The following is a 14,614-nucleotide window of genomic DNA, read 5'->3' as shown; positions in this document are numbered from 1 at the left end:
GTATGATGGGGGAGGGTGGTGAAGGGGGTCAGTTGAGATCATCCAAGGCTCCTTTCAGCTCTGAACCTGAGATCCATACAGAGAGCCCATTAGCTGTGTTTCTTCACAGCTACCTACTAGGCCAGCTAAGAGCAGGGGGAGGAAAGAGGTGGCTCAAAGGCTGGGACCCTCAACCTTCCTTTTAATGCTTTTGAGAGAAGACAGTCCTCCTCCTCTGAGAAACTACTAGGGGCCCTGTTTTCTTTTGCAAAACAGTAAGTGAATGGGTCCCAGCTGATGGGGCATAAGCTCTTTCTATAGCCCAGGTGGGGCTGGATCTCCCTCACCCTCATGTAAACAGGCTACCACTGTTAAGTTCATATTTTATTTCCAATAGGTTTGGAGCTTTGTTGATTTTTGCATTTTTGTAAAAAAAAAAAGTTTTCACTTAATTCATTGAAAGCCCTTTCGTGCTGAGCCCAAGGAGAGCCTGGTCCAGGCCAGACCCTTCACAGCCCTCTTGCTCCCACCCCAGACCCCCAGCGCTGGGAGCAGGGTGGCTTCCCTCCACCCGCTCTGCCCTCCCGCACCCACTGCATCTTTCTGTACAGAACAATTTTTAAAATGGAAGCTAAGACACAATATACATCGGACAGGCACGCACACACATGTACACAGGCGTCTGCTCCAAATGGGCAGGACGTCAGCTGCACTCAGAGAGCACCAAGGAATGCATACGGAGCCCCTCCCGGTGAGGAGGGCAGGGCCTGAGCCCTACCTTGGTCCTCAGTCCGTAGCTCCTCCCCACCAATTGCCCTGCTAGCTGCCAGAGGGAAGGGAGGATATGGGGGGGGGGGGGGGAAGCTGACAGCAGCTGGGGGGTTATGAAGAGGGCAGTGCCAGTCTGGTAGGTGGCCCTGGGGCCAGGGAGGCTGCTTTTGGGAGCCCAGAGGGAGAGGACTGAGGTGGATCCCTGGCCTCAGGAACCTGAGGGGTAGAACTCCTGGGCCTTGCCCCTCAAGGAGCTTCAAGGGCCCAGGGGTGGGAATGGGGCTGGCCCCTGCAGCTTTGGCCTGCCAGCCCCAGACTAAATACACATTTGGTAAACCTAGGAGCTAGGCTGGCTTCGACCCCAGCACATCCCCCTCAAGCCTCACAGCTGGGAACCAGGTATGCCCTGGGGATGTCCACATCCCTGGCTCTCTCCCTGGCCTGGGGAGGTGCAGTGAACAGAGCCTGCCCTGAAGGCTTGGTCCCTCCCCTCAGCCCCTTCCAGCTTCCCGCTCAGGCCCCAGGAAGAAGTTAAAACTAGTTAGTTTCCCTACATTTAAAAAGAGACAGAAACGTATCCCCTGCTGAAGCCCAGTGGGCGAAGAGGGGACTTTGTCTCTGCAGTGGAAAAGGAGGGAGTGGGCAAGGGGAGGGCTGCAAAATAGTTTTTTCTTTTAAAAAGTGCTTGGTAAGTCTGTTTTAAAGTGTGTGTCTATATCTATGTACAGATATACACACAGACACTGTTCACACACTGCCGCCCACGCATACCTACACACATACAGAAATGTATACATATACAGAATCATATACATATACATACATACATACATACATACATATATATATACTTTAAAAAGTCCTAGGTAAGAAGATCTGAGCCAGGCCAGGGCCAGGCCTGCGGGGTCACGACTGGAGGGCGTGGGCCCGGCCAGGCTGGCAGACCGGGCACTCGCTGCCCTCGGCACAGAGCTCACACAGCACGGCGTGTTGGCACGGCAGCACCGCTCGGTTCTGTTCCTGACACTTAAGGCATTTCACCGACTGCATGTGGAACACGGCCTGCGGGAGAAAGTGACATCATGGTCACCAGCCTGGCCCGGAGTTGGACAAGGAGCTTTCCTCAACATTCTCTTTGGTCCCCTTGATGAGGAACCAGAGGCACAGAGCTCAGCAGCATGGCTGCCAAGTGAGAGGGCAGAGTCAGAGTCCAGGCTGATGCCCTCAGGGCTCCCAATGTCTGCTTCCAGGGGTGCGGAGAGGGCAGGGCCGGTGCTGCTCTGCAGCCCCCACCCTGACGGGCTCTTCCTCCCACAAAGCCTCTGCCTCTTGTCTCGATCTCACAGGGACCCTCAGTCCTCAAACGAGAACAATGGGGCCTGGCTGCAAATGCCTGGTGAAAAAAATGAATGCACTCTCTGCTGTGCCATGCTCCCTGGGGATCAGTGGGGCACCTAGGAATGCAGACAAAGTAGCCCTGGGGACCTAACGGTTCTGGAATGTCTTCTGGTATGTGCAGAGCTCACAGGAGAAGCGTCTCAATGTAACCGAAGGCCCAGGCCTAGTAATGCAGCTTGGGTCAGCCCCACCCTCAGAACTGTGGGGGCTGGGGCGGTGGGGGCGGGGTGGGGGGGGGGGAGTGTGGGTACTGACGCCTCCCTGTCTCCAGCTTTCTCACCTCCCAGCAAGTGACATTTTCTCCTACCTCTCCTCCGAGAGGGCAGCATTTTGTGTCAGCCCAGCAGGTGGGCAGAGGCTCCCAGAAGGGTGGCTGTCCCTGGGGCAGCGTGGACCCATCCGAGTCCAAGCGCTGCTGAGGCTGCTGTACACCCCCACCCAGCGCTCCCCTAACCTCCTGGGCTGACCTTGTCCACTTGTTCCAGGTGGGCCCGCAGCTGCTTCTGGAGGGAGTAGAGGGTGGAGAGTGAGAGGGCCTCCAGGTCGGAGAAGGTGGGCAGGGCCTGTGGGTCGGGGCCTGAGTGCAGCCGCTCCAGCTCTTCCTGTAGCTTCTTAACCTGCTCCTCCAGTGCATCCCGCTGCTCCCGGGCCAGCTCGCACTCAGCACCTGCTGCGCTGGCCCGCTCACCGGCCTCCTCTGCCTCCTTCTTCCAGGCATCACAAGCCTATGGGCCCAACACACAGCACCTCATCTTGATGGCCCCCTGGCCCTGCAACCCTCCCCCCTGCAAGTACATCTCTGGGAGCCTGCAGGGACCACCGTGGCTGCGGGGCCTACTGGAGAGCTGGGTCAACTGTCTGGGGAGGGCACAGGCAGGGGGCTGACACTGCCTGCAGACAAGGGAGGTTTCAAGATCTGCAAGAGACCCTGTGTGTGTCAGGAAGGGGGCTGAAGCCAGCATGGCAGAGGAGCGCTAGGCAGAGCTGGGCATGTTGGCCAGCACCTGCAGGAGCAGCCAGGCTGCAGCTGGACAGAGGAACCATCTCAGAGCCTAGAACACCCTGGAAAGTCAGGGTTTCTGGGGAGAGTCAAGCAGTGCTGTGGGATCAAACCAAATAAGCAACTCACAGTGGGAATTCCGGGCCTGGGACACCAGCCAGCCCAGGGTCCTGACTGGCAAGGCAAGTGTTTCCACAGGGAAAGAGTGAACAAAACTAAATTTCTGCTCTGTCCTCCAGGACCCTGGGCCTCCCACCCCTGCGCCTCCTCTGTGTAAGATGGGCGAAGGCTGCATGCCATCAGGCCCTGGGAAGGCAAGTGGGTGTGGGGGCCCAGTACCTGCTTAGCCTGCTTCCAGGACTCCTCCCACTGCTTGATGGTGCTGTTGGCTTCTTCGAGCTCTTGCCGCAGCCGGGCCAGCTCAGCAGCCCCTGGCCCTGACAGGAAGGCAGGAGAAGTGCCTGGGGAGAAGCTACCAGAGGCAAAATGCTCCCAGATGCTGCTATTCATCCCGTTCAGACCTGCATCAGGAAATGGAGGAACATCAGGGTTCTGGAAGGCTTCAGACCCAGACCCTGGGCCCCGTCCACCCCTGCCTGGAGGCTTCCAGGGGCTAGCTGTGCAAGGCTTCAGCAATATCAGGCCAGGGAATTTTACAGGGATGTGTTGGCCCCACAGCTGCATCAGACCTACCGTAGCATCACCTGCTACTCAACACTTAGCACTTAACTTCTGAGGCTTAGCAACCTCATCTGTAAAGTGAGGTTCCCATCACTTGCCTCACAGTGATTCAGGGGACTTGGGAAGGACTGGAGGGACAGCAGTCTGTAAAGGTGGCAATTTGTGATTGTGACTTGACTGTTGGGCTAGAGAGGGGAGAATCCCCTTACACCTGCTGTGAGGCTAGGGAGGAAATTCGGGGGCAAAAATGTGGCCCAGAGCCTCAGATGATGGCAGAACTGTAGTAGGAAAAGTTCAGGGAACCCTGGTTCATTCTCCTTGGTTTATATGAGTAAACAGGAAAAAAAAAAAAAGGTGTCACTAAGAATCACACAAACGGTAAACGGTGGAGACGATATACAGTCAGGGCATCTAACTCCAAAGGCTTACTTTCTCCAGTTAGCTGGGCTGCGCGCTCACCCAGCCATGTATTCGTTTACTCCTTTGACAGATGTTTGCTAACACCATGTGCCTCGCTCTGTGGCCACCAGGGCAGCCCCTGTGTCTTCTAGAGGGGGACCCATACCCACCTCTGGCCTCATTCTGCCCACACTTCTCATTCTAATAACTTCTTTCTCACTCCCTTCCCACTAATCCAGCAAGGATTTTCCAGAAATCAAAGGATTCTTTCTCTCCTCCAAGCAACACATACACCCAAACTATGACAGATGTCATCCTATGTAGAGATCCTGAGATGTGCACTATCGATGAGCCTATCTGCCCTGTCCCCAGAGGTGGGAACTCACGACCAACAAAATGTCATCCTGGCAGCGAGCTCTTCCCATGCACCTCCCTCCGCACTCAGGTGGCACTTTCTCTCTCGACCACGTCCAGGTCAGGTTCCCTCTATTATTCTGAATCACAAAGCCAGGCCTCTAACTCCACACAACCCACACAACAGTGACAGTTTCTGAGTAGGCTCTAGTGTCCATGAAGGTCTGCCTCTCTGACTAGACCATGGCTCTGTGGCAGGAGGGACTGTTGAGCTCACACTCTATAAAACCCTGCTTGATAACTACACGGAGAGGAATGAAAGGAATGAGTGTGTGGCAAGAAGGGGTACAGTCAAGATGCTTCCAGAATATGAACAAGCCAGTCAAATGTGACACAAAGCATCTGAAGCTAACAGAGCCAACATAAAATGGAACAGCCACCTTCAAAACTGGAAAGATGCTTAGAGATCAACGTGTTGCCCTGATCTCTGGTCAGAATGTCAAAGGTTGGCTCACAGGCTCAGACTCAGTGTGAGCAGGAAGCCCAGCACCCTCAGGAGAGGTTATTTCTTGATCTTCTCGAACAGCTGCTGGGGGGGGGGGGGGGGGGGGGGACTAAGAGCAGCAGCGAGCTGGGCACTGTGCTGTTTTATGCATTACCTCAGTAAACACTCATGCCAGCCTGCCCACGAGAGGGTACCCTGCCCGCGGTGGAGCCTGCAGCTCGCCAGGCCCTGCTTCTAGCCACTGTCACGTGATGTGCCCTCTAGAACCCCCCAGTCCGGTTCTCATGTTCAGCAGCCTTTGGGGTCACAGCTGGGTCTGCCTGGTGCCTCTTCTTCTAGGAAGGCCACCTTGAGCCTGGGGCAAGCCTGTGCAGACTTCTCCCTTCGTCTCTTTCCCTCACATTATTTCATTTAAGCCTTGCACCTTCCTTGCGAGGAGGAGGATGCCATTATTTCTACAAACTTTAAAGCACAGGAAACTAAAAGAGGCTAAGCCACCTTGTCCAGGTGTACCCAGCTAAGGGAAACGTGGGACAGGGACCTGACCCACCTCCAAGCTCTGAGTCCCTGCTCCAACCTCTACTCTGCACTGCCTCTGGCTATGGACAAAGTGGCCAAAAGCACTTCTAAAAGCCCAGACCCTGCTGCCCCAGGTCTTGGAGAGACACACCCCCTCTTACCCAAAGATCCATGTGATGCTGAGGTCCCCAAAAATGTGTTTTCGGACTGGCTCAGGTGGCCCTGGGGCTGCTGCAGGAAATGCGAGGAGAGGCTGACAGGAGGGGACGGGGATGCTGAGTGGAAGGAAGCAGAACTGCCCAAGGAGCCAGGGATATTCACGGGTGCAGAGCTCTGCAGCAAACTGCCACCTGGAAGAGAGGCCCCAGAGGGCCCAGTGAAGGCGGGGCAAGCTACACAGAGCCAGGGGAAGGCTCGCCTGCCCAGCCCGGGCCAGGCTGGACCCCTAGGAGCCCTCCCTCATGCACTGCCCACCCACTACCCAGTACCAATTGTGATGCTGCCTGGGTGGGGCACCGTGCTGTTATCAAAAGTCTTCTCTAGGGCAGCCACCCCAAACTCATTCAGGTCCAGGTCATCCAGGGCAGACTCTGGGGACACAGAGATTGGTACATAAACCTCCTTGCCTCCCAAGGGGCCACAGAACCCTGAGGTTCCAGGCCTCGTCTCCAGGACCCACCTCTACTGCCTCCTATTCATGCTCGGCCCCACTAGACCCAGGCTCTCAAGCCTCTGCCTGTCGGGCTGCTCCTTTGCCAACATGGACACCCTGTGCTGTGTGCCTTGCCACGTCCGGCTCAGATGGCTTTCTTCCAAAGCCTTCTGATACCTCTCCTGATGTTACAGCTTGTATGTCTCATCCTTGAGCTCTCAAGGGCAGGAAACAGATCTTTGGGCCCTCAGTGGCTAATGCACAGTAGGTGCTTGACAAACACCCACTGCCCTCTGCTGAACTAGACTGGGAGGCTGGGAACAATGTCCCTCCTCGAGGGCAGGAACACCCTATCTGCATCTCTGCCAGCCTGGTGCCTGAAACACGACCTGCCACAAAGTGCCACCCATAAAGGGCTGCTGACAGAGAAGGGCAGTTGTGTAGACTGTCTGCTACATAAGGGTACCTAGTGAGAGTATGAGGGCCAAGGGACCTATATCGTGGAATGAGGCTGCATTGGTCCAAGGGAAGAGGCGGCTCTTCCTAATTTCCACAACAGAGAAATAGCTAATTTGCTCTAAGGGCTATAAGGGCCCTACGCCCTGGGCTCATTTTCCCTTTAGGTCAAAGGGCTCAGAGTGCCCACCTTCTGACTCTCCCAAGGTAAATGTCTACAGTGACAAGCACCCTGGTTTGGATCTCACTCGAGAGCTAGTTTCTCTGACTCCAGACCCAGTCCAGATCTTGGCAATAGACATGGCCTAATTACCTATGACCGACTCTACCGTGTCGCTGGTGGGATAGAAGGGCAGAGCATTTGCATTCATGCCAGGGACGCTGCTGGTGCCAGCAGGGCTAGGGGGCGTAGCTGCCAGGCTGGAGGTGATACTAGAAGAGATGCTTGAGGTCAGGGGGCTGCCCACGGGAAGGATGCCCAGCATGTCCTGCAACGAGAGAATGAGGAGGAGAGACAATGGGATACCCGCTCATGGAAGCCATGGCCAGGGGCTGGAGGGAAATGGTGCAAACCAGGGCTCATCCAGTTGCCCCCAAGCTCAGATGGGACCCCACCCACTCAACACCTTGCTGCAAGGCTGGAGTTGGGACAGCTGTGGCTTACAGGCTGCAGGGCCCACTCACCCTAGAGTCCTGCAGTAGGGGAAGGGAGAAGTGAGTACAGCGCCTGACACAGTATAGACGCTCAAGAAATATTTTTTTGACTAACTCATGAGTGAGTCCAGGAGGTAAGGGATTGCAGGGCCTGATCCCTACCTCTCTGGATTTAGGGCTGGGGCCCCACCTTAGTTCAGCCCTCAGGTTATGGGGAAAGCAGCGGCCCCCTTCTCCAAAGCCTGGGGTTCTGGGCCTATCCTGTCAACAGCAGGGGTTCCAGAAGGGGAGGAAGGGGGCTGAGAGCTGTATACCTGTTTGGGCTGAAGCAGAGGCTGCTCTTGGCTCCTGGGCTCTAGTGAGTGGGGTTTTAACTTGGCCTAAGAAAGAAAAGTCAGGGAGCACGGGATTCATGTGGTGCTAGGAAGGGCCCCTGAGTACAGGAGTCTTCCCAAGCATCCACCTGCCATGGCCCACTGAGGCTGCAGGCACCTGTCACACAGTCCCCCTCCACACACATACCCTGCTCTCCCTCCCCACCCCTACTCCATTCCCTACTCTAGGAACCAGGGGAGCTGTTTCCCTCCTCCCTGGTGACTCCAAGCCTCAGATAAGTCCAGTGAGGGACACTCTTGCCTGTTCCCCAAGGCCCTGCCACTTTATCAAGGCAGCATAAGGCAGGGAAAAGACCAGATGGTGGGACAGGAGACCGAGGGTGGAGTCCCTGCTCCTCTATTAACTGGGTCTGTGAGAGGGTCAGGTGCCTGGCCACGCTAACTTTCCTGTTTCCATCTGTAAAATGGGATGGGCTCCCTCACTCTGCTCAGGGTCAAAGAGGCTGAGGACAGGGGCTTCCCAGCTCCCAGTCATGTTCCCCACAGCCAGGCCAGGACAGCTCTCCAGGGCTTCTCCTGCCCCCTGAAGAAGGCTAACCTCACTGGACTTCCCCTTGCGTCCCTTACCTGGCATTTGAAATTTTTCAGGTACTCGGCTCCCACCTGGTCTTCCCTCTCAAAGCCAGGAGCCTTCTTATAGCTGCCAGGGGCAAGGCCAGACTCCCCAGGGAAGACAATGCCTTCCAGGTTCGGGGGCTTCCTGATGGAGCCCGGGGGGGAGCCACAGAGGTTAGATGGGCTGCCTAGGTTGCTGTTTCTACAGAGGAGCTGCAGAGAAGAAAGGGAGTGGCTTGGTGGGCAAAATGTGGGCTAGGCCATGGCCCATCCTCTGTCCCCTCCACAGAGGGAGATTCTTCAGCAAGGGGCTCAGTTCTATTTTCAACTGCCAGTGGGCAGCAACTACCACGCAGGGTAGTCTCCGTGAGGAAGTTATGGGGGAACTGTGACCGAAGGCTTGTGTCCCTTCTACCAGCTCTACCCAGGCTGACCAACACAGGCTCTGGGGACCCCACCCACCACTAGATTTTTGATAGAAAAACCCTGGGGCAGAAAGGGCAGAACTCCTTGGCCTGAGGCAAAATACCAGGGCCCCCTCCTCCAAGCACAGGCTGAGAGGGCACTGGGAGCATTAGAGGCAGGTGTTGACTCCTGGCTAGGCATGGTGCCCACCCACTCCCTGGATAGGCACGTACGGCGCTGAGGTCAGGGGCATGCGGGCTGGAGGGGCTCACGGGCACGGAGTCTCCGGCAGCAGATGGCATGTACAAGACAGGACCCGGCTGAGTGGGGCTGGACACAGTTGAGGAAGGTTGCAGGTCGTCACTGAGGGGTGGCTCTGCAAGAGACAGAGTCAGGCTGTCAGCAGGCTCCTTGCCAGCTCTGTCCCTCCAAACACACATTGGGATCTTTTTCAAAGGAGACCATGCACCCTCTGTATATAAAGGGAAAGCTCCTCCCTTATTTCTATTAATACTGCGTACTGTGTGCTTACTTTGTGCCAAGCACTTTGTATTCACCGTGAATCTTCACGATGACTAGAAGATACAAATAACATCAGAGTCTCCATTTCACAGATAAGGAAACTGAGGCTCATAGAAGTAATCTCCCTAGGTGACAGAGCTGAGTTGGGATTTGTACCCTGATCTGTACTACTCCAAAGCCTGAGCCATTAATTATTTCCCTGTGTTGCCTCAATAGGTGGTCCCAGTTGCCCATGGCTGGCGACGATCTTTGTGCCAAGAATATTGCCCTTCCTAGGGCCCTCAGCTTATTTTTTACCCTAATCCCAGAGATAAGGCCTGAGCCTGAGAAGACGTTAAGGACAACCAGAGCAGCGGTCTGTGGTTGGCAAGGGTTCCGACTTGAGCTCCAGCTCTAAGATGGGTATTGGCAGTCTAGACTGCTGTGCGAGAACTGAACACCTCGCTATCCAGTAGCTATGAGCCACATGTGGCTAGCAAGCACTCACAACAGGGCTGAACTGAAATGTGCTGCAGTTACTCAATTACACAACAGATTTCAAAGACTTAGTTTGGACCAAAAAAAAAAAAAAAAAAAAAAGTAAAATATCTTGATTTTTTACAGTAATTACTTTTGAAATGATATTTTACACTGGGTTAAGTAAAGGGATGTTAACATTAATTTAACCTATTTCTTTTGCCTTTTTTTTTTTTTTAACATGGTTACTAGAAGATCTAAAATGACACAAGAAGGGCTGCATTACATTTTGATCAGACAGCCCTGCTCTCAGCAAGACAGAGTGCCATGTTCAATTAGGGATGTCTGCCATGGATGGGGCATGGGGTGGCTGCTGAGATCTGCCTAGTTGGCTCCGGAAGGGTGCTTCATTCTGCCTGTGATTGTGAGTGCCCGACCAGGGACCTGGTCCTGCTCTGTCTCACGACCTTGGAAGCTCCAGGGCTTTAAGGCCAGTTCCGGGGTGTGTGTGCAGGGGGGACTGGAACCTCCAGCAAGGACAGAGCCTGTTGCTGGCTGGCAGATGAGAGGCCACTCCTCTGACTGAGCCTGAGCAGAGCGTGAGGGGAGGAGAGGGTGGAGAGGGGAATGGGAACAGCATACGTTCTACGTGGGCAAAGGCGCAGAAAGGTCCTCGGGGACAGCTGCCCGACTGCTGCATGTCGTTGCACTTGGTGGATTTATAGATCTGGAGGGCAGAGCAGAGGCACATCAGGCTTAGGCAGAGAGGGACAGGCAGGCATGGGTGCCTTCAACATGGGAGGGTTAGCTTAGTAATCTCTTTTCTCCGCCCCATTCCACGCCACTTCCCTAACTCTTTCCCTACTGACTTCTTACTCAAACTCCTGAAGCAGATACAACCACCCTCATGCTAAGGACAGCGCCCCCTTCTGGGGTCACAGGTTCAACCAGCCCTGCTTAGGCCCTCACAAAGGGATCTTCTCTATGCTGCTTCCCCACTCAGGGTCTTGGCCAGGGCTGTGACCTCCGAATGTCTCTTGGGACATCAAGGGAGCCAAGATCAGAGGCAGCATCCCTCTACCTACGTGTACCCTGGGTTGGGATCTACATCTAACTTTCCACCTTGCTGTCTGCAACCCGTACAAGGTGGCCTCTGCCCATATGTCTATGCCTCCATGAACCCATGGGCAGGGACAGCATGTGCCTTTATGTACCCTATTCCAGATCCTGGCACACTGACATGGCTCAAGGCTGCACCATGGGGCCAGTGGGCTGGGTTGCCGGTACCAGAGACTCTGATCTGAAACACATCAGCTGGAAGGGGCTTTCTTATTTTTTTAAATCTTGAGGTCATTGGAGTCTAAGCACCATGAGTGGTGCCAAGTCCAGAATGGCCAGGTAACTATGCCCAGTCCATGCCGCTCCCTGACAGGAGGCCCGGGGTGAGGGGAAGAAACAAAATTGGGAGCAAGGGGGCTGCTTGGTGACCATGGGCTCAGAACAAGGCAAGTTACCCAATTAGGATTCAGGGCTCCTCAAGCACTGCCTAGGGAGGCCTGGATGGTGTCAGCGTGATATCTGCCCACATCTGCCCAGACCTTCTTTTCCTTTTTCCTGGCTTCCCAAAGAGGGTATGTTAAGCCACCCACAGCTCTCAAAGGGCCCAGCCCCTGCTCCAAGGCACACCTCCGGGTGGAACTGCTGCTCCGTGCGGGTGTGGCAGTACTGGCAGGCATCTCCATTCTCACACTTGCCGGGGTCTCCCCACTCATCCCCGTGTTTCACGTTCGGACATGGAGATGACCTGGTCCAAGGAGATGGTGGGGTCAGAGTGATGCCAGAGAGGGAGACACTGGGATCTGGGGAATGCCAACTAGATGCCTGTTAAAGGCTCCTCTCTGGTCTCCCTGCTTCACAGGGCCAGGCTCACAAAGAGAAAAAAGGAACTCCAGAGTGAGAACCTTACTGGGGCCAGAAGCCAGGCTCTGCTTCTCTGGAGCAGTATGGCCGTATCAGCAAGAACACTGTTTGGTCCCCTTCTGCTGGGTCCTCGTGTCAGGTATTCTGCAGCCCCAGGAGAGCCAGGCTATAGCCAGAACCATACTCTCCAGACCATGGCTTATCCCCAGCAATCACCCCTCAGAATCAGAACTGGAGGGGCCTTAGAGATCATCTGACCCAAGTACCTCATTTCGTGGCAAAAGAGGATCCCAGCGGACTCGCCATCATTCAGCTGTCCTCACTATTCCCTCCCTTTGTACCTGGGTCCTGCGATTCTGTAATCCCTAGGGCTGGTCTCCCTGCCTTGCTGTGAACACAGTGGAAGCAGCTCCCGCCATGATCCCTTCCCTGCCACCCCTCCCTCCCATGGCTGGCCTGCTTGGGCCAAAGGACCTGTATTTGTGTTTCCGGGGGCTCCGCCGCCGGTCCTTGCTGTTGTGGTAGTAGGGACAGGCATAACCCTGGCGGCACAACCGCGGGGGCTTCTTGCACGGCTCCGTCTTATAGTTCCCCAGCACATAGGCAGTTTCTACACAGGGAGCCAGAGGCAGGGGTCAGGCAGATGTAGCAGGAGAAGGGGAAGGAGAAGCCACATGGGAAGGGGTCCAGGAGCTCAGGCCACCTCCTCATGTGCCAACACCAAGAATGAGACCCAGGAGAGAGGTAAGAACCATCCCTTACTGGAGATACAGCACACAGGGTAAAAAAGGGCACTCTCAGGACAGTCAAGAACACGTGTGTATGTATATGTAAATATTCATAAGTACACACATGGGAAAGCCCCCTGAAGAATTTGGGGAGCACTGAAGTGATGAGAGGATACAACCAGAGCAGCGGTCTGTGCTGCTCTAGGGAAACTCCCCAGAAGTGCCCCCAAGTGACTGGACTGTGGCTGGATATAAGGTGGGATAAAAGGGCAGTAGTGGGCCAAATCCTTAGGGCAACTATGGGCAGGAGAAAAGAGAGGACAGGAGGAGGCATGGCCACTTGTGGGACCACCTTTACCTTGCCACCGAGGCTCCTCACTGAGGATTTTTTCTATCATGGCGTGGCTTGCAGCCCCAGCCGTCTGGCCCTCTATGCTGCCCTCTACTGTGGTCTGGCCGTTCTGCAAGGCCTCCATGGCCTGGAGCTCTCTGGGAGGAAAGGCGAGCAGGGACGAGGCATGAGGGGAAGAGCAGAGTGCCAGCCCTGCCCTCCATCTGTGGGACTCATCGGGTCAGCAGCCAGGCCTCCAGCCAGGCCCCCACCCCAGCCCACAGCTATCAGCCCACCTGATGTCGTAGACAGGGGAGCGGAGGTCATGGGGCCCGTGGGCGAAAGCGCAGTGCAGGCCGTTTTTGGTGCAGTTGCCTTTTGAGTCTGTCTCGTGGATACAGATTCCAGTTTTGTAGTAACGCAAGTGGTACCTGCGCTCAGTGTCCCCTGTGGTCCTGTGCAGGAATGGGCACCTGAAACGTTGGGGGGAGGGGGCTCACTCACCTTTGCCCCTACAGCCTGGGAGATCAGTCCCCGCCCTTCCCCACCACCCAGGCGGTGCATGGATAGCAGGTTGAGGAGGTCAGCAGCAGTGAGCTCTGCTGACGTAACAGAACCACCGTCCCACCATCTGTTGGATGCTGTAGCCCTCAGGGCCCAGAATTCCCACTTCAGCCTGCTCAGCAAGTCCTCCCAAAGACTGAGTACGGTCAGGGCCCTGGGCTGACTTGAATGAAGTTCCAGAGGGGGGACACTCCTGGGACAGCAAGTGCTGGCTGGATCCGCAGAGGTCCACAGAGAAACAGTCTGCTCACAGCATGGGTACACCCTCTCCTGCCCCAGTGCTATATTAGGCCGGGGCCGGAGGAGGGGGAACAAGACCTGGACCTCTGGGAGAAGTGCAGGGGCAGTTCAGTGATTTGTACCCATAGACCCCCGACAGTGCTTCCCGTTACCGCCTCTGCAAGGTTCAAACAAGCAGGGTCAACAAGCATTCCCTCTGTGAGGTCCTCAGGTTTGCCCTTTCTATACTTCTGCTTAGCAGAAGAGAAGCCTGTGTAGGGTTTCTGAAAAGTGGGTAAAGAAGGGGCCTCCCCCAGGGGATGGCAAGGTCTGAGCCCAGGTCCAGGCCACAGGAAGGTGTGCCACGATGCAGCAGTCTCCCCAGAAGCAGCCTAATGGCTGGCTTCTCAGACTCTGCCTGGCCTATTCTGAGGGCACCTGACCCAGGAGACATGAGGCTCCTCTGAGGGCAGGCGGGGGGGGGGGGGGGGGCGGGAGGGGGATGGTTGAGGGGGAAAGAGGCGGGGGACACTCACTCGTCGCCCTCCGGGCAGAGGCCCGTAGCCTCGTCGTACTTGGTGCAGTAGACGTCGGGGCTGTAGTTGAAGGTGCCGTCCCGACGGCGGATGGACCGGCGACGTCGCTGGTTCACGAAGTGCCAGTGGAAGCAGGTGTAGGGTCGGTGCTGAGTGCATTTGTGTTGCACAAAGAGTGGGCACTGCTCCGTGCGGAATTCCTTCAGGTACCTGCAGGGAGAGCCCCCACGTAGGGTGGGCCAGGAGCAGAGACTTAAGACCCCTGCTTCCGAGCAACAAGTTAGCCACCAAGTTCTCTGAGGGCCCTACTCTGGGGTGCTAGTTCCATTAGGACACCAAAAAAAGGCCCAGAGCTAAGGGTGGACCTTAGTGTCCAGATCCTTCCCAGCACCCAGGTCCCAAGGCAGCCTGAAGAGCAGGAATCATAGGCTACAAGGGCCCTCAGCAGTCAGCTGTCTGCCGGGTTGCCAGCGGAGGGCTTAATCAGTGGCTTAGTTCTCTGAGGCTTCTAAGACCAAACCACCGATCGCAGACAAAGGGCTGCAAACAAGAACAAGGGGGGCCTCTCCCAAACTTCCTGCAGGGTCCTCTGTGCCCAGGTCTGCCTGCCGATCC

At 55.8% G+C, this 14,614-nt stretch overlaps 1 protein-coding gene across 5 annotated transcripts in view; it reads right to left on the bottom strand.

Moving 5' to 3' along the window:
• Positions 1-345: 345 nt before the first annotated feature.
• The window catches only part of UNK (unk zinc finger), a 33,397-nt gene continuing 19,128 nt past the window's right edge, over positions 346-14,614 (bottom strand). For 4 of the 5 annotated variants that reach the window (XM_086688078.1, XM_086688074.1, XM_086688076.1 and 1 more), the window contains 15 exons: positions 14,000-14,209; positions 12,977-13,153; positions 12,708-12,838; positions 12,096-12,231; positions 11,388-11,505; positions 10,344-10,428; positions 8,957-9,099; positions 8,331-8,531; positions 7,683-7,748; positions 7,028-7,202; positions 6,095-6,196; positions 5,768-5,956; positions 3,488-3,669; positions 2,616-2,873; positions 346-1,812 (listed from right to left, as the gene is read on the bottom strand). In XM_086688078.1, coding sequence (XP_086544204.1) covers positions 1,657-1,812; positions 2,616-2,873; positions 3,488-3,669; positions 5,768-5,956; positions 6,095-6,196; positions 7,028-7,202; positions 7,683-7,748; positions 8,331-8,531; positions 8,957-9,099; positions 10,344-10,428; positions 11,388-11,505; positions 12,096-12,231; positions 12,708-12,838; positions 12,977-13,153; positions 14,000-14,209 — 2,329 coding nt within the window. In that variant the 3' untranslated portion in view covers positions 346-1,656. The remainder of the gene's footprint in view (positions 1,813-2,615; positions 2,874-3,487; positions 3,670-5,767; positions 5,957-6,094; positions 6,197-7,027; positions 7,203-7,682; positions 7,749-8,330; positions 8,532-8,956; positions 9,100-10,343; positions 10,429-11,387; positions 11,506-12,095; positions 12,232-12,707; positions 12,839-12,976; positions 13,154-13,999; positions 14,210-14,614) is intronic. The other variant, XM_086688077.1, reaches the window with a different exon arrangement.

The sequence above is a fragment of the Puma concolor genome, chromosome E1 (assembly GCF_028749965.1).
Source record: "Puma concolor isolate L17-30 chromosome E1, mPumCon1.1.hap2, whole genome shotgun sequence".
In the NCBI taxonomy this organism is placed as follows: Eukaryota; Metazoa; Chordata; class Mammalia; order Carnivora; family Felidae; genus Puma; species Puma concolor.
Note: the sequence above shows the minus strand (reverse complement) of the source record. Positions and strands in the feature narration are given on the sequence as shown.